At 54.4% G+C, this 15,600-nt stretch overlaps 1 protein-coding gene across 1 annotated transcript in view; it reads left to right on the top strand.

Moving 5' to 3' along the window:
• The window catches only part of TRAPPC8 (trafficking protein particle complex subunit 8), a 64,010-nt gene extending 49,622 nt beyond the window's left edge, over positions 1 to 14,388 (top strand). Inside the window, exons 28-30 of the mRNA XM_032971041.2 lie at positions 5,245 to 5,393; positions 10,196 to 10,288; positions 10,719 to 14,388. Of these exons, the coding sequence (XP_032826932.2) occupies positions 5,245 to 5,393; positions 10,196 to 10,288; positions 10,719 to 11,061 (585 nt within the window). The 3' untranslated portion in view covers positions 11,062 to 14,388. The remainder of the gene's footprint in view (positions 1 to 5,244; positions 5,394 to 10,195; positions 10,289 to 10,718) is intronic.
• The last annotated feature ends 1,212 nt before the right edge of the window (positions 14,389 to 15,600 follow it).

The raw sequence follows: 15,600 nt of genomic DNA on the forward strand, positions 1-15,600 counted from the left end.
GGTCAAGGGTGTGGTCGAGGTCAAAGGGGTCGTCGCCGTCCATGCCGTCGATGCTGCTTACGCTCGCTCGTCGCGTCCTTCCGTCCGCTATGCTCGGCTTTTGTGCAGCCGACATCCGAGCGACATGATCCGTTATTAACCGTCTTGTCTCCGCCACTCCTTGAGTTTTTTTTGCATACATGTCAACCCCTTATCAGTGCCTACTTTATTACAGACCAATTCAGACCTTGCTGGCCACTGCGTGCCCTTATAAATCACAGTTTATCCTGAAAAGTCCCATCACAAGGCAGAAACGCAAACAAAGCAACGTAGTGAAATGGCTGTACGCCGTATGGACCTGAAAACTCTGTACAAGAATACTGGTAAACCGTATGGGTTGACAGGTATGTTGTCCTCCCTCCCCAAACCTCGCCACACCGCTGATTATCACGGTTGGCTACGTACGGTGCTAAAGAAGTGACACGTACACACAGGTGTCCTCGTATGAAATGTCAATCATCAAAGCGGGCGACCTCTGGATGGCAAGTCTCGTGCGCCATCATCATCACCATCTCTATTTAGACTGGAAAAATCCAATGAGCTATGAAGCTCTTTTCACAGATGTTCATTATATTTATTTATGTATGTATGTTGAACTTATTTGGCACTGTACGTAGGCACGGGCGGGCGCTGCTTCTCTGCAGAAAGGAACCAAATGACATTGCAAATTACTGGAAGGGAGATTACACGCAACAAGGTTCCCACCATCACCCTTATCCCCCTGCTTCCGCCCCCCCCCCCGCCTCTACGCCGCCCCTACCCTCACGGTTGCCCACGGCTCGGCCGATTTGTTGACGCCTGTTTTTCTGTCCACCTCCCGGGTCGCCCGTGGTTCCGCTGACCCTGGTGAGAGCCACCAGATGGAGCGAATGGGGGCCGCCCCTCTCCCTTGGTAGCCGTTCTGATGCCCCTGGGCCTCTCGTTTGGGTGTTTTGTTGTTTTTAATGAGAACGGATTTCCAACGAGCAGGAAACGGATCGTGTGCGACTTAGCACAACGTCCACCCCCGCAGAGATGGAGCGACGAAGAAGGCGGTTAGCGTGCGGGTGCCTGGGCGGATTGTTACGCCGCAGGATCGTGAGACGGTGCTGGGCGGATTGTTACACCGCAGGATCGTGAGACGGTGCTGGGCGGATTGTTACACCGCAGGATCGTGAGACGGTGCTGGGCGGATTGTTACGCCGCAGGATCGTGAGACGGTGCTGGGCGGATTGTTACACCGCAGGATCGTGAGAGGGTACTGAGCGGATTGTTACACCGCAGGATCGTGAGACGGTGCTGGGCGGATTGTTACACCACAGGATCTTGAGAGGGTACTGAGCGGATTGTTACACCGCAGGATCGTGAGAGGGTACTGAGCGGATAGTTACACCGCAGGATCGTGAGAGGGTACTGAGCGGATTGTTACACCGCAGAATCGTGAGAGGGTGCTGACCGGATTGTTACACCACAGGATCGTGAGAGGGTGCTGAGCGGATTGTTACACCACAGGATCGTGAGAGGGTGCTGACCGGATTGTTACACCACAGGATCGTGAGAGGGTGCTGAGCGGATTGTTACACCACAGGATCGTGAGAGGGTACTGAGCGGATTGTTACACCGCAGGATCGTGAGAGGGTGCTGACCGGATTGTTACACCACAGGATCGTGAGAGGGTACTGAGCGGATTGTTACACCGCAGGATCGTGAGAGGGTGCTGACCGGATTGTTACACCGCAGGATCGTGAGACGGTGCTGACGGAATGGGGGGAAGGGGTGGATTGAGCACGGCTGACGATGATGTTCATGAATTGCATATCCACTGGACATCTGTGAAAAAGAGCTTTACAGCTCATCGGATTCCTCCAGTACAAATAAATATTCTGATTAGATTTTTCCCCTCCCCCTTTGTTAATTTCAGATGTGCCAGGCATTGTTCGCTATGATGTCCGACGTTTCACACCACATGCTGGTGTTTGATACAGTCTGGCCGATGCTATTTGTTAGCTCCGTCACTCACCCTTTTTTGGTGATACAGGAGAGCGCACGGCCCGTAGGGTAATCTGTTTCCCGTACTTAGCTGACGGGGATAGCCCCCTGTGCTATGCACTGCTTAAACTGCGTGCGGGCCTGCAACCAGGGGTTTCTGAGTTCACATCCCGGTTGTGGGATTGACTCGGGCCTTCAATAAAAAACGAGTACCACTTAATGGGTTAGAGCAGTCATTCCATAGGAATGTGGAATTTCCACTACTAACTCAGGGCTTTGAAGGAGACATGCGTGGCCACCCCACTTACGTATTTAGAACAGTGGCGAATATCTGAACTGGTCCTGGACCTCCGCTAAGGCTGACTCAACCTTAAATGAGCGCCTGGCGCGGTGTGTAAACGTCAGCACTAAGTGAGGCAAAGGCGGCCGAGCGTGGTGCTGGCCACACCAACCCCTCTCGTGTGCCGTGCCCGGCCTTCATCGGCGCTACTCGCTAACAGCGCTTGGCCTAGCAGTCTGTGTGGCTGTATGGGGTGCCAGGCATAAACAAGTCGATCAGAAGCTCAGGTAGCTCAAGGGACCCCCCCCCATATTAACGGACGAACAGGGGTTCACAACACGATGCGCAATCGTCTCGCGTCCGTATTGTTTATGCAAACAAACAAAAAATCCAATCGTTCTGAGAACGCGTCCGGCTACGTACCCTGACAGTGATTCGTCTACGGGCCTTCGTGATAGCTCCACACAGTTGCGTGTGGCTCGTGCGGCTCGTCATGCCCGTCACCGAATCTATTCCTGTTCACCCCAGCAGCACGGCTGCCCTGTTTCCCCAATCTCCCGAGCTTCCTTTCACCACCAACCACTTCTTCTTCTTCTTCTTCTGACCTGCACGGTAGTCTTTTCCCCCAATATTCTGCACAGGCCACCGCTTCCGCTGGTTGGTTGGCATAACCACGTCATCTTGAGTGATTGCCATTGTGGTGCTGCAGGGCATCTCAGGAGGTGATCCATGTGGTTTGCATCTGCTGATAAGCACGTTGTTTATTTCACGAGAGAGGTGAGTGTCGTGGAACAAAGTTGCCTCTTTATTTGACCACTGAAAGTAGTGGAACAACGTTGAGTCCTTTATTTAACCGCTGAGAGTTGTGAAACAACGTTGTCTCTTTCACAAGAGCAGACCCGGCTCACGCAACGTGATTTTAATTAGACGGAATATGTTGAAGCGAGCATCGGCTCGTTAGGCATTTGACGCGGCGCGGTGATTTTATTTGTTTACGCTGTGCGTCGTAGGGAGAAGACTCGCGTATGAATCCCTGCGTGTGATTCCCCGCGTGTGATTTCCCGCCTGTGAGTCCCCGTGTTGCGATTCCCCACGTAAGATTCCCTGTGGAGAGAAGACTCGTGCGCGCATTCGCGTGCTGTCACTGTCTTGACGCCAGCAGTTTGCTTCCGATGACTTTGGCCACGTGGGGCAGTCCCTCAACTGATTTATTAACCCTCTCTGAGATGTCTGCAAGTTAAATCACGGAACGTGCAAGTGGCTCTGCATTAACTTTGTTTAGAGAGGCATAGCACCGCTGTTTTTAAAGACATAGTACTGTTCTCACCGTGGAGAACTGTAGCGACACAACCGCACTCGGTTATAGCTGGCGCCAAACTCTGCCAAACGCCCCTCCCGCATGGCCTTTCACTTTGGATTCCGTTCGGAATTTATTCCATCATCGGAACGGAATCGGAAGAATAACTGATGACGTACTCATACGTCATCAGAAAGGGTTAATTCCACGATAATAATGATAATAAATTCGTTCTACGTATTGCTCTGTTCAGGGATGCTGCTGTGGTGTAACGGTTAACATACTGGCCTTGCGATCCAGAGTTTAGCGGTTCGATTCCGCTAACCTCTGGATCGCGGAGAGAATGGGAAGGTGAGCAGAACGAATTTCGAAGGGAAGAGGAAGGAGAGTGCGTGGAGGGGAGTAGAGCGAAATGATGAGATCGGGAGAGGTAAGAGAGTGCGTGAAGGGGGGTAGAGGGTGATGAGAGGTAGGAGAGTGTGTAGAGAGGAGTAGAGTGAGATGAGAAGAGAGGCAGCAGAGTGGGTGGAGGGGAGTGGAGTGAGAGGGATAGGAAGGTAATGGCGAGTTTGACGGAGAATCTACATACACACATCTTGAACGGGGTGAGTGCGATCTTGTCGTTGACTGAGGGACTGCGTTGTGAACGAGTGCAGAGACAATGGCGTTGTCGGGGTGGTGTGATCATGTTTACGGTGCAGGTGACGTGGGGGAGGCCGGCAGCAGCGGAATTTCAAATCGCGCGAGCCATATTGCCTCTTTTTATTAAACTGCCAGGCAGCAGCGGGTAAGGCACGCGGTGAAATGTCATCCCACCACAGGACGCCCCTCTTTACTAGCGTCGCCCGCTGTGCCGGATAGCAAACGTGTGCAAATGAATGCTAATTGCACCGGTTACTCAGCGGCGTTTCAAATGCGCCGCACGAGCATGAATGTAAAATTAACTTTCCTCTTTCGTGTGTATGTTACATATGTTGACCTTTCGCACCGTACGTAGCCAACCGTGCTCATCCGAGGTGCGGAGGAAGGAAAAAAAAAACTAAACACAAAAGCAGTTCTAAAGAAATTAGTTTTAAATCTAGATTGAATCGCGCGTCGCCGGTTAAGGGCGCTTGCGTGTGTTCGCTCGCTGACAGCACTTGCCCCAACAGTCTGTTAAGGCTATACAGGGGATCTGTGTCTTTGTTTTGTGCGTGCGTGTGCATTCGTGTGCGTGCATGTGCGTGCGTTCGTGCGCGTGCGTGTGTTTGCGCGTGTGTGTGTGCGCGTGCGTGTGAATCTCACCCACTAGCTTAAAGTACAAGAAGCCTGGCACAAGCGCCGTGGTGATGTCACTGCCACTTAGTGGCGAATGGCCGTTATGAATCTGTATTTAGGTACTCGCTAACAGAAACCCATTGACTCTAGTTCGATTCCCGCTCATGGCCAACACCAGTGATGATTATACAAGGTCCTGGACCTCCCCTAGGTCGGCTGAGCCTCAAATGAGTACCTGGAGCTGTGTGTACCAGGCGAAGGAGATAACAACCCCTCGCCCCACAGCACCCACGGATAAAATCATGTATAATTTAAATAGGAATTTGCGGTTCAGGAATAACGTTTTGGTTGTCGTTGTACCCCCCCCCCCTGCCCCCCCCAAACCCCCCGCCCCCCCTCCTAGCTGGTGACGGAGCTGCCCCCGCTGAGGTTTGTGCCGGAGGAGCCGGTGGTGACGCCGGCGACCGGCCCAAACCCAGACGCGCTGAGCCGCATGGTGAAGTGCAGCCTGCAGTACGCGCAGAGGGTCACGCACAACTTCACGGCCAACCGGTACGCCCGCCTGCTCACCCGCCTGCTCACCCACCTGCTTACTCGGCCTCAGACTGACGCGCTCGCTCGCTCACTCGCACGTGCGCTCAGACGTGCGTGCGTACTTACGCTCACACGTGCACTCCACTCGCTCACTCATGCACTCACTCTCGCACACTCACCCACACACTCGCTCACACAGACACACACACGCTACCTCGCTGGCTCACACACGCGCTCACACATTCTCTCGCACGCTTAGCCACACGCTCGCACGCTGCCACGTGCCGACTCGCTCACTCGCCAATCCGCCAAGCAAGCTCACTCGTTCGGTGACGTGCGCAGTCACCCATTGTTGCAGGCGCTTGATCGTACGGCTGTTCTCTCACCCGTCGGCGCGTGATGTTCCTCGCACGCTCGCTCGCACTCGTGTACACGCTCCGTCAGTCGCGCGCTCGCACGCTTTGCTCCAAGAGATACGAGCAAACTTCTGGAGCAAGGTGTCGCGCACACGCTCGCACACGTACACGCACACGTACACGCACGCACGCTCGCTCACGCGCACGGTTTATCACTCGCTGTTTGAATTCGTTCTCGCAAGGGGCGAGACTCCCGACAGGCTTTTTAAACCGCCGTTCATGATTTATTTTTCAGCACTCTTTTTGTGTATCCTGCTTTGCATTTGGTTCTGGCGTGGGTTTCGTGAAAATAATTGCCTGTGTGCTCCGGATAGTTTGCACGTTCCCTCCACCTCCCTGCGATGTCCTGTTGCTGCCGCCACTGCCAACGATCTTGGCAGTGGCGGCAGCAACTCTGTGGATCTCTACGTGGATCTCTCATGGATGCTCGCTAACAGCACTTGCCCCAACAGTCTGTTAAAAAAAAACAACTCTTACGGATGATATTGTTCGCGAAAGCCTACGTGTTAGTCTAGTAAAGGCTATAAGTCAACGTCACGGGTTATACCGGGACATTGACCAGAGCCCGACTCCCTTAGCTAATTAAATGCTCACCCGAGCCGAAATATCCCGTCATTTTCCGCAGCGAAAATCACTCTGCCGGTAAAGTGTATTCATGTTCCGAAAGAGTGCACCATTAGTCACGTTGAATTATGTTCAGAGCTCTGTGTGCGCGCGCTTAGTCACCCGCCTTGCGCATTTCGTTCAACTCAGTTTTCCACACGTGATTTAATTTTCCCCCCATTTAATTGTTTTATTGGATATTTTCCGTCGTTGATAGCGCTTGTATGTTTGAGGGTCATTCCGCACCCGATTCTTATTGTGTCTGAGATATCGTTTTTCAAAACTCGGGAGAGCGGGCGGGCGGGCGGGCACACGGACGGACGATAAGCGGCGGCGGCGGCCTCCTCCACAGGCCGTGAGGCATCATGGGGGTTGCTTGACCATCGCTGGTCGATTTGCCGCCGGAGTTGTCGATGAAGTTGATGATGGGGGGAGAGCGTTGGACATGGGAGCTTAACAATAGATGTTGCCTTAACGTCCTCTGTTATCCGCGAACGTAAAAGCCTGCGGTAACAACCTCGTTCTTGGAAGTTATGCTGGGGGTGTTGAGCTTCGGTAGAGCTTGGGGTTATAGGTTTTGCGTTAAAGAGAAGGTAAGTTGATGAATCTCACCTCTGAGCTCATCTACTTTCTTCGGCGACATTATCCAAGTTTATGGTATCCCTTGTGTATATGTGCAGCTTTCAGTGAGCAACAGTGGCACGGTGGTGCAGTGACACGGACCCAGCGGTAGCGCTTTCATCTTTCGTTGCAGTGGTTCGCGGTTCGAACCAGCAGGTCGCCCTGGTGAATACGCATTGCATATTGATAATATTTTTTTACCATAGAACACTAAACAATTTTTTTTATTGTACTAAGTAAGGCCCACTGAGCTATATAATTCTTTTTGAGAAGCGACCTGGCCACAAATTATAGCTCAACAAAGTGGCTTATCGTCACGTGCAAATTTATCGCCGCTAAATACTCTAAATGCATGTTTCTACGTGTGGAGGGAAAAAACAGAGGATCTGGAGAAAATCCACGCAACAACGGGAAGAGAGACGTGCAAGCGCCATATATACAGGCGTGAGGGTCAGGATCAAACCCACGACCTCCTGTATACCAGGCGAGGCAGTTAACATCTCCTAGCCACCGTGCCTGCCTCACAGCGTATGTCAAAGAACCCGCGATGTCTTTCTGAAAGAGCACGCTGGTGTTGCGACGGCGTCTCGGAAACCAAATTTTCCAAATTCAAAAATAATTTGCAAATGACTCAATTTGAGATTAGATGCAGGAACATCAACCCCGGCCGTCAAACTGTTTTGCAGACTGCGCCTGTGAAGCATAGCGCAACTCCTTCCTTCACGATGATTGGCTTGCATGAGAAGACCCCCAACACCCTGGCTGCCCTTGGCGTTGCAAATATTACCCCGTCCCATCCGCCGCAACGCTGCAACCCTACGGGAAGTCCTGCAAATCGGAAAAACAGTCGCCTTCCAATTCACCGGGACCTCAATAACGTCCCTCGTCATTGCTTGGAAGTCACACCACCAAGCCCTTGTGGGCCCGTGCGCTGAACTGTGGTCATCCAAATCAGAGACCGCACAACATATAATGACGCAATGCCCGATGCACGGATACAAAGGGGACATCACAGTGATACACTCTGCTGCTCCTGATGCGGTTGTCTGGCTTGACCACCCGAATGTGAAATTGTCGTAATTGCTCTGCATCTACATCAGCCGTACAGAATAAGAAGAAGAAGAGGAAGAAGATTGCACCAATACCACTTATCAATCGTTACTGTGATCATTATGAGCGCATTAGGCTATGAACTCGGCGATCTGAGTTCGATTGCGTGGCCACGACCAAAAAATCGGTGGCGAGTGATATCTGAACCCGCGCCCTCCCCTTCCGAATACTCTAAATGCACGTTGATTCTTAATGTGCGGGGGGGAGAACCGGGGAACCAGAGAAAATCCACGCAACCACGGGGACAGAGGGACATGCAAACTCCAAATTTACAGCAGGCGTCAGGGTCGGGATCGAACCCACGACGACCTCCCTCCTGCATCCCAGGCGAGGTCGTTAACATCTCGCCACCGCGACACCCCCACGGTGACGAGATGACACTCGGTGTTTGCCGGGTCGCAGGTAGATTGCAGTCAGGTGGCGCGTGACCAGCGGTAGCCACGGGCAACAGCGAGGCGCGCTAGGACCGGCGCCAGGGCGCCGGGTCTGGTGATGGGGCTATACTGGACGTGGTGTGCCGGATGTGGAAATTGTTTTTTCTGGGTCGCCAACACAGTCCGAAATGAATAAAGTCCCGGTCTTGCAGCCTCACACCGACAACACCTGGTTCACCCATCCAAGCACGAACCACTCTCCACCTGCTTGGCTTTACGAGGTCCGATGCGATGAGATCCATCAGGCACATGTAAGGGCAATTTATTTGGCTTGAGGTTTGCGCCTCGTCTCGACGACCACCCGGGGAGAATCGGGCGATGCAGGGGAATGCTTTTTGACCTCGCAACACAACGCCGCTGTGGCGTCTCAGTTTTAGTAACTGCCCAGGGGACTACTGTGCTGTGACAAGTGACTGGCGTGCCCGGTGGTGCATGCTGGCCCGTCAACGGTATTTCGTATCCCTGTTCTGCCCTCGTTGAGGAAGTGGTCGCTCACCTGATGCGTAGATAAAGGTATCACGTTTTTCTTCATTCTGACCGGTGAGTTTGGATTTTTTTTTTTTGGAAGGACGTTTATGCGTTTTTATCCTGTCTATTGATATCCCAAGGAGTTATTATCCTTAATTGAACATAACTTATTCCAACAAATTGCTGAAGTGTAAACGAGTGTGTGAGTGTGTGTTACTGTGGGGTGCGGTAGTGTAGAGTTTGCACGCAGTGCTACGAACCAGGTGACCCGAGTTCAATTCCCGCTCATCCAGTGACGAATATCTCAACCGGTCCTAGGCCTCCCCTAGGTCGACTCAACCTCAAATGATTATCTGGTGTGGTGTGTGAACATCACCACTTTAGAGATAAAGGCGACCGGACGTGGTGTTGGCCACTCGCCCCGTCGTGTGCCGTGCCGGCCTTAATAGGTACTCCCTAACAGTACTTGCCCTTAATTGTTTTTAAGACTATATGGGGGATCTTTGTCTTTTTAATGATTCTGCGTGCATGTGTGTGTGTGTGAGAGTGAATGTGATTGTGTGTGTGTGTGAGTGTGTTGAGTGAGTGTGTGAGTTTGCTGGTGTTTTCTGTGGGGAAGGGGTGGGGGGGAGGAGGTCAGGCGGTAGCGGTTTGCACGCTGCACTCCAAACCCGCCGACCTTAGTTCGATTCCAGCACCTGCGTGTGCGGAGTGGTAAATGATTGCATCGAGGCCAGCGAGTGGTTTCCACGTCGGGGAGGGGGAGAGACCTCCGCCACCACCTGTTGGTGTGAAATCAAGCTGCGAGCGTCGTCGTGGTAACCATCCTCCTTGCTTGGGGAGTCTCCGAATTTCGAAGGAAGTTCACGCAGAAGCCTCAGCCTGCCCTCGCGCTGCTTTGGTTTCCTGAGTTGCAAGCGGAACTATGGACGAACATTTTTTTATCGTCGCTAGTAGAATTTATGATGATGTTTTGATAAAGCCCGGTAATGAATTACTCGGGAGACCAGGATGAATCTTCCTTGCGAGAGTGACCCGAGTCACCAATATGACACAAAACAAATAAAATAAAGTAAAGCGGTGACGCAAATAGGCATTGTGCAGTGTTCGTGCTGTTAACGGACGCCTATCGGTACATCAACGTCATTCGGTGCTTCTGTTCCCGCAGGCTCTGTGTGCTGCCCATCAACCTCCTCCTCTACAACTGCTGCCCGGCCAGCGTGGAGGTGGCGGTCGACTGCAGGGGTCGCTCGTCCATTGCGTGAGTCCACCTTCAATCCCCCCCCCCAACCCCCTTCCCGCCCAACCCCTCTTCACCCCTCCCCCTCCAACCCCCCGGCCTCAGGCCCCCCTCTACCCACATGCTTATCCTTGCAGGGTCACCCCTGCCAGAGGTCAGAGGTTGAGGACGACTGCTGGGGTGGTAACCACTGGCCCAGGGCATGCCATCCGATCCAAACTACGGTTGAAAAAATGAAGACGAGTTTCAAATTCCTATGACGAATCATCCGGAATGCAGTGGGTTTTTTTTATTGTTATTATTGGATTTCGGTATTTATGGGTGCGTTCATAGGTTTGTCTTCGTGGGATTTAGCGTTTTTATTTTTTTGGGTTTTATTATCATCATTTGCAGCCAGCCACACGTGCGTCATAGCCCAGTGGCCCAATCCGCCCCGCCTCCCCCGCCGCAGGCCCGACGGCTCCGCACGACCGGACGTGCAATCCGGCTTCAGCTGGTGCGGCCCCACGCAGCGCCGCCTGTCCCTGGGCGCCCTCTCCACGCACCGCCTCCGCCTCGCCGCCGCGTTCACGCGCCCCGGCGTCTACAACCTGGGCACGGCGCACGTGTCGGCGCGCCTCCGCGGCGACGCCGATGCCGTCGCATCTTCGGCCGCCGCCCAGCTCCCTCCGACGGCGACCGCCGCCGGCGTTGGCGGCAACGCCGGCGGTTCCCAGCAGCTGCTGGTGCGGCAGCACCTTCCCGCGCCGGCCTTCATGATCGTCGAGCAAGGCACGGAGGAGGCGGTCGAGTGAAATCGAGCGCAGGGTGGAAATCGTCGAAGGTGGAATTTGTCGTTGGGATCTTAACACCGTCGCTCACCCACACGCCACCTCCCCCCCCCCCCTCCCCCCAGGTCCTTCGTAAAATAAAAATTCTGCTGCGCCCCTCCTGCCGTCATACCCACCCGCCCGCCCGCCCGCCTGCCCGCCTGCCCGCCTGCCCGCCTGCCCGCCTGCCCGTGCATCCCCTTTCCCTATGGGGCCCTACTGGTGCCGGATAGAGCCACCGCAGGCTCCGTTGGTCTGCAGGTGCCACCAGCTTCTCTTCTTAGACAGAACGGTTGGCAGTGGTGCACAGAGAACGAGCAACGACGAACGAAAGCTCGACCCGCTCGTCAATAACGCCGCGGCACTATGAGGGAAAAATACCGGTGACCTATTTGGCCAATGCTCTTTGACCTCTACGCTACGGGGGAGGGGGGTCAGTGCCCGAAACGTCCCCCTGCTGTGCTGTTTCCCCTCTGCAGTGTTGGCGAGAAAACGCTTCATCTTGTTGTTATTCCTCCTCTTGAGAGCGACCGAGAAAGGTGGTTTCCTTCGGCCAGGGTCGTGTTGATCTGCCGCACACGGCACCGCGCGCGGTCAGAGGGACCGCCACCTGCAAAACAAACGTCTCGTGGTTGACGCGTCCACGCGGTCGGCGCCTCAACGATTTGTCGCTCTTGCGCAAGAAGCAGTGCGTACACGCAATGCGTGCGTGCGTGCGTGTGTGTTGTTTTCCAACTGCTCGACGTGACCCCGTCCGGCGGCTAGATGCAACACGGCGGTGTTTGTTGAACGGCTATCAAATCGGAGCGACGACAACGCGCGGTACAGCGACAACAACAACAACAGCAGCAGCAACTCGCGGTGCCGCGCGATACAGCACAACCGTGAACGCCCACGGCAGCCTCCCTCGGGGGTTACGATTTGCGAGCTGACTGCTTTTCGAACGCGCCGAGCGTTGCGTCGCGTTGACCCGGGCGTCGCAACAAGAGTTCCGTGAGCTCGGTCGATCTCACGAGAGGCTGGTTGGTTGTCCTGAGTGTGTAATACAGGACTTGGTTCTAAATTACGAAAGTCCACTTGGTAGCCAGAACAACCCCAGTAGGCGCGCTGCCTCTCCGCGTAACGAGAGTAATTCATCGCTTAACGCGGTAGTGGATGCGTTCACCGACAAACGGATAAAAGTGAAAACGATTTCACCCATAAATGTTGTAACGATAAAGTTTTGCGGGTATCTGATCAGCTACCCACACCACACGGCGAGTTGGCGATACAAAGATCTGAGGGTACGCTGCCGCGTTACTGTATCATTCCGCGTACCGTATCGTACCGCTGAGCCGCGCAGTTCAAGAGAGTAGTTTGCCGTCGACCGCTCGGAAACCACGTTACAACGACGGTGTGCGTCCCTTGTTATAACGGGTGCGCGTTCCGCGTTATAACGGCGCGTGCGGTCCACGTTACACCACGGTGCGCAACTCCGTGTTATGACGGGAGAGTTGTGAGAAAAGTGTTCCCAAAATGAAAGAACCGCGTCATTGCGAGAACGCGCTATCGTGTGAACGAGCACCACGCGTTAAGCGAGGACTTGCCTTGCTCCGGCGTCCGAGCCGTTTGTTTTTGTTTTCCCCTCTCTCCCTCTGCCGCCCGCTCGCGTCCCCTTTAGCGTTGACAAACCACGCGCGGTGGCTGCACCCAACGGCGGTGTAACCGCGCCGTTTATGCAACAGTTCCGCGTGCACTGCTGCGCACAAGCGCCAATAGCAAGACGAAAAGCATCGCGACACTTTTGTCAAAACATTATTTTTGTTCGACTTGCGGCAGTGCTGTTTCACGCGTTATGCGTTAGATTTTGTTTTGTGTGTGCGACACCATCGAGGCCATCGGCGTACACAGTGGAGGGGCGCAAATAATTTTGTTTCATCCGACCTTCAATCTGTTTCCTAATTTACAATTTCGCATTTGTGACAAATCTCAAGAGTTGGTGGGTGTGAACAACGCCCCATAGGTGCGCCGCTCACAAACAGCAGGAAGAAACGACTCCCGGGCATGCCTCGCGTGCGTGTCATGCAACCACAAAGTTGTGCGTATAGAATGCTCTCGTCCTTGACCCGACCACCAGCTCAGCAGAGCTGAACGTATGGCCGTATTGATGATTAGATGATGGGAGGTGTGGTGGCTTCCTGCCGTTTGCTAGCAGCTCACCTTGGTATCTCGTTATTTCTGTTTTGTTTCCAGTTTGCAGGCATTGTTCAGTTTCGGTGGACTTTCTTGTCGTTTGTAGAAAAGGTTGGATGTGATCAATGGGTCAGTGGTCAGCGATGTACAGGACAGGAGGGGGCACGAGACACGACACGGTTCCATGTCAATCGAATGTCGAACACTGAACGGAACGAGCGACGCAGAGCGGTCTGCCCTCCGTGTCCAGCGTGCATTGTGCTCCGGCTCCCCCCCTCCTCCCCCGCATGCGACACCCTTCACTTAATTGTACACACAAAAATTTTTGTTCCCAGCACTTGACACTTAAGAGTTTAGCCGGGGTGGCTGAGCCCCCCACCCCATCCACACCGATTGTTAGAGGGCTCCTCTAGCACGGGTATCTCTACACCACCACTACCACTTCAGTCTCCCCTCCATCTCCCAACCAGCCTTCAGTCCTCCCACATGTGCGCTGCCTGAGCTCGTGACCCTGTAGACAGCGCTGCCACGTTTGTGAAATTATCCCCCGATCCCCAAAATAATGTGTCACTCGCCCTCTCCGGATGCTGCCGCGATGTAATGGTGAGCGCATTGTGCTTGCAATCCAGAGCTACTCGATTCGAGTGTCCTAAATCCTTTAATCCGCCCAATACCCAGCCGACAAGGGGGATAATGTTGCTGTGGCGTATCGGTCAGCAGGCGGACTTACAATCCCCAGGGACCGTCGGTTCCGTCCGATCTCCCGGTGTGGTAGTTGACGCGATGGTGCAAGTTTCTTAAACCTCACATCCGGCCGTCCACCCAGCAGTATAAAATGGGTAGCGGCCAATGGGCAGGTTGCACACGCGGTTTTGCGGGGGGGTGGGGGGGTAACCTTTCGAGAAGTCTGGCGCATGTGAAAAAGAGGAGGCCCAAAAATGCCCTCCGGCGTGGGCGGATGGGGGGGGGGGTGTTGAGAGCTCCTGCCAGCGGAGGCCATACCGCCAGCAGTGGCCATGAGCGAGGAAATTGCAGGGCTGCGCCTATACCTTCACCGCGCTCATCTCTCAGAAAAAGTTCCGGGAATCTGGCGGATCTGTTGTAAAAAATATATTTCGGGTGAAGTTAAGTTTTTCGCGATTTCCATTTTTGCGTGTTTTTTTTTTTGTCCGCGTGTGTGCGCGCGTGTGAAAAAACTGGATTTGCAGAACTAATCGGGGACTGTGGCGATTTGCACCAAAAGCTATTTGACTCTCGGCTCGGCGCAGAGGCACTCAGGAATGAACGAATAAATGAATGGACGAACTTAGCGAGCGTACGGACGTGTGTGTCGCTAATGCAGGTGGAATTCCTAATTCGGACGGGCGAGATGGCCCCAAGCTGTGATGCCACCTCGCGTGCCAGCGCCGCCACCGCCGCCTCTTCCTCCTCGGTGGGTTCGTACGCCTTTGCCCGGAACGACGGCACCCGTTCGCGCCGGGTCGTCCACTGCCGGATGGGGGCGGGGGGGGGGGGGGCCTTCGTCGCTCCGGGGGTCGTTGCGGTCATGTGATCACGCACGCAACTTCATCGCGCCGGCCGGAGCGGGTCGGCCCGACGACGGCGGCGAGGGCGGGGGGTGGAGACGCGCGAGCGTGGTGCGGTACAATGGCGTGGTTTCGCTGCACTGTGCCATGCCACTCTCTCGACGACAGCTTTCGCTTTCCGAAAGTCCGACGAAATTGGGTGCAGGTTTAGCCTGGGCCCTCTCGTGATCAGGAGATTGCTTGAGTTTCAAAAAAAAAATCTACCCATTGTTTTGTGAACTCAGAGGAGAGCTTTCTCTCCATGGAGGGAGCTGTATAATGTTAATTGCCCTCGGGTAGAGGGTGGGGTTGAGGTTGTGCGTGTGCGTGCGTGCGGGGCTGGTGTGTGGTACAGGTGGCTGTGTAGATGAAGTGTTGGCGGTCGGGAGGCCACAGGGACGATGGCTTGTCTCTTGAGGGGGGGGGGGGGGGGCTCTTACCCAGCCTTTGTGGAGGGTTCAGGGATCTGCGTTTGTTTATTGATTTTTGTTTCCTTTATTTGAATTGGGGCGGTGATTTTCATTTTTGGGGGGATAGGGGGAGTGGGCGGGGGGGATGGGCGGTGTTGGGGCGGGGGGGGGGGGGGTCGCGTGTTTATTTTCTCGTTACTTCCAAGAGATATCTGTGGCTGTGCAATGGAGCAAAGGCTTTTGGTTTTGTTTAGTCGCGCTCGCTCGTGTGCACGCGAGCGAGCGAGCGGGCGTGCGTTGGGTTCTGTTTGGGGGGCTGGGGGGGGGGGGGAACGGGTGGAGCGCCTCGTCGCCTCTCGTCGTCGCTGTGCGACGCG

This window comes from Petromyzon marinus, chromosome 45 (genome assembly GCF_048934315.1).
Source record: "Petromyzon marinus isolate PM22_M1 ecotype Great Lakes invasive population chromosome 45, UKy_Petmar_22M1.pri1.0, whole genome shotgun sequence".
Taxonomy (NCBI): Eukaryota; Metazoa; Chordata; class Hyperoartia; order Petromyzontiformes; family Petromyzontidae; genus Petromyzon; species Petromyzon marinus.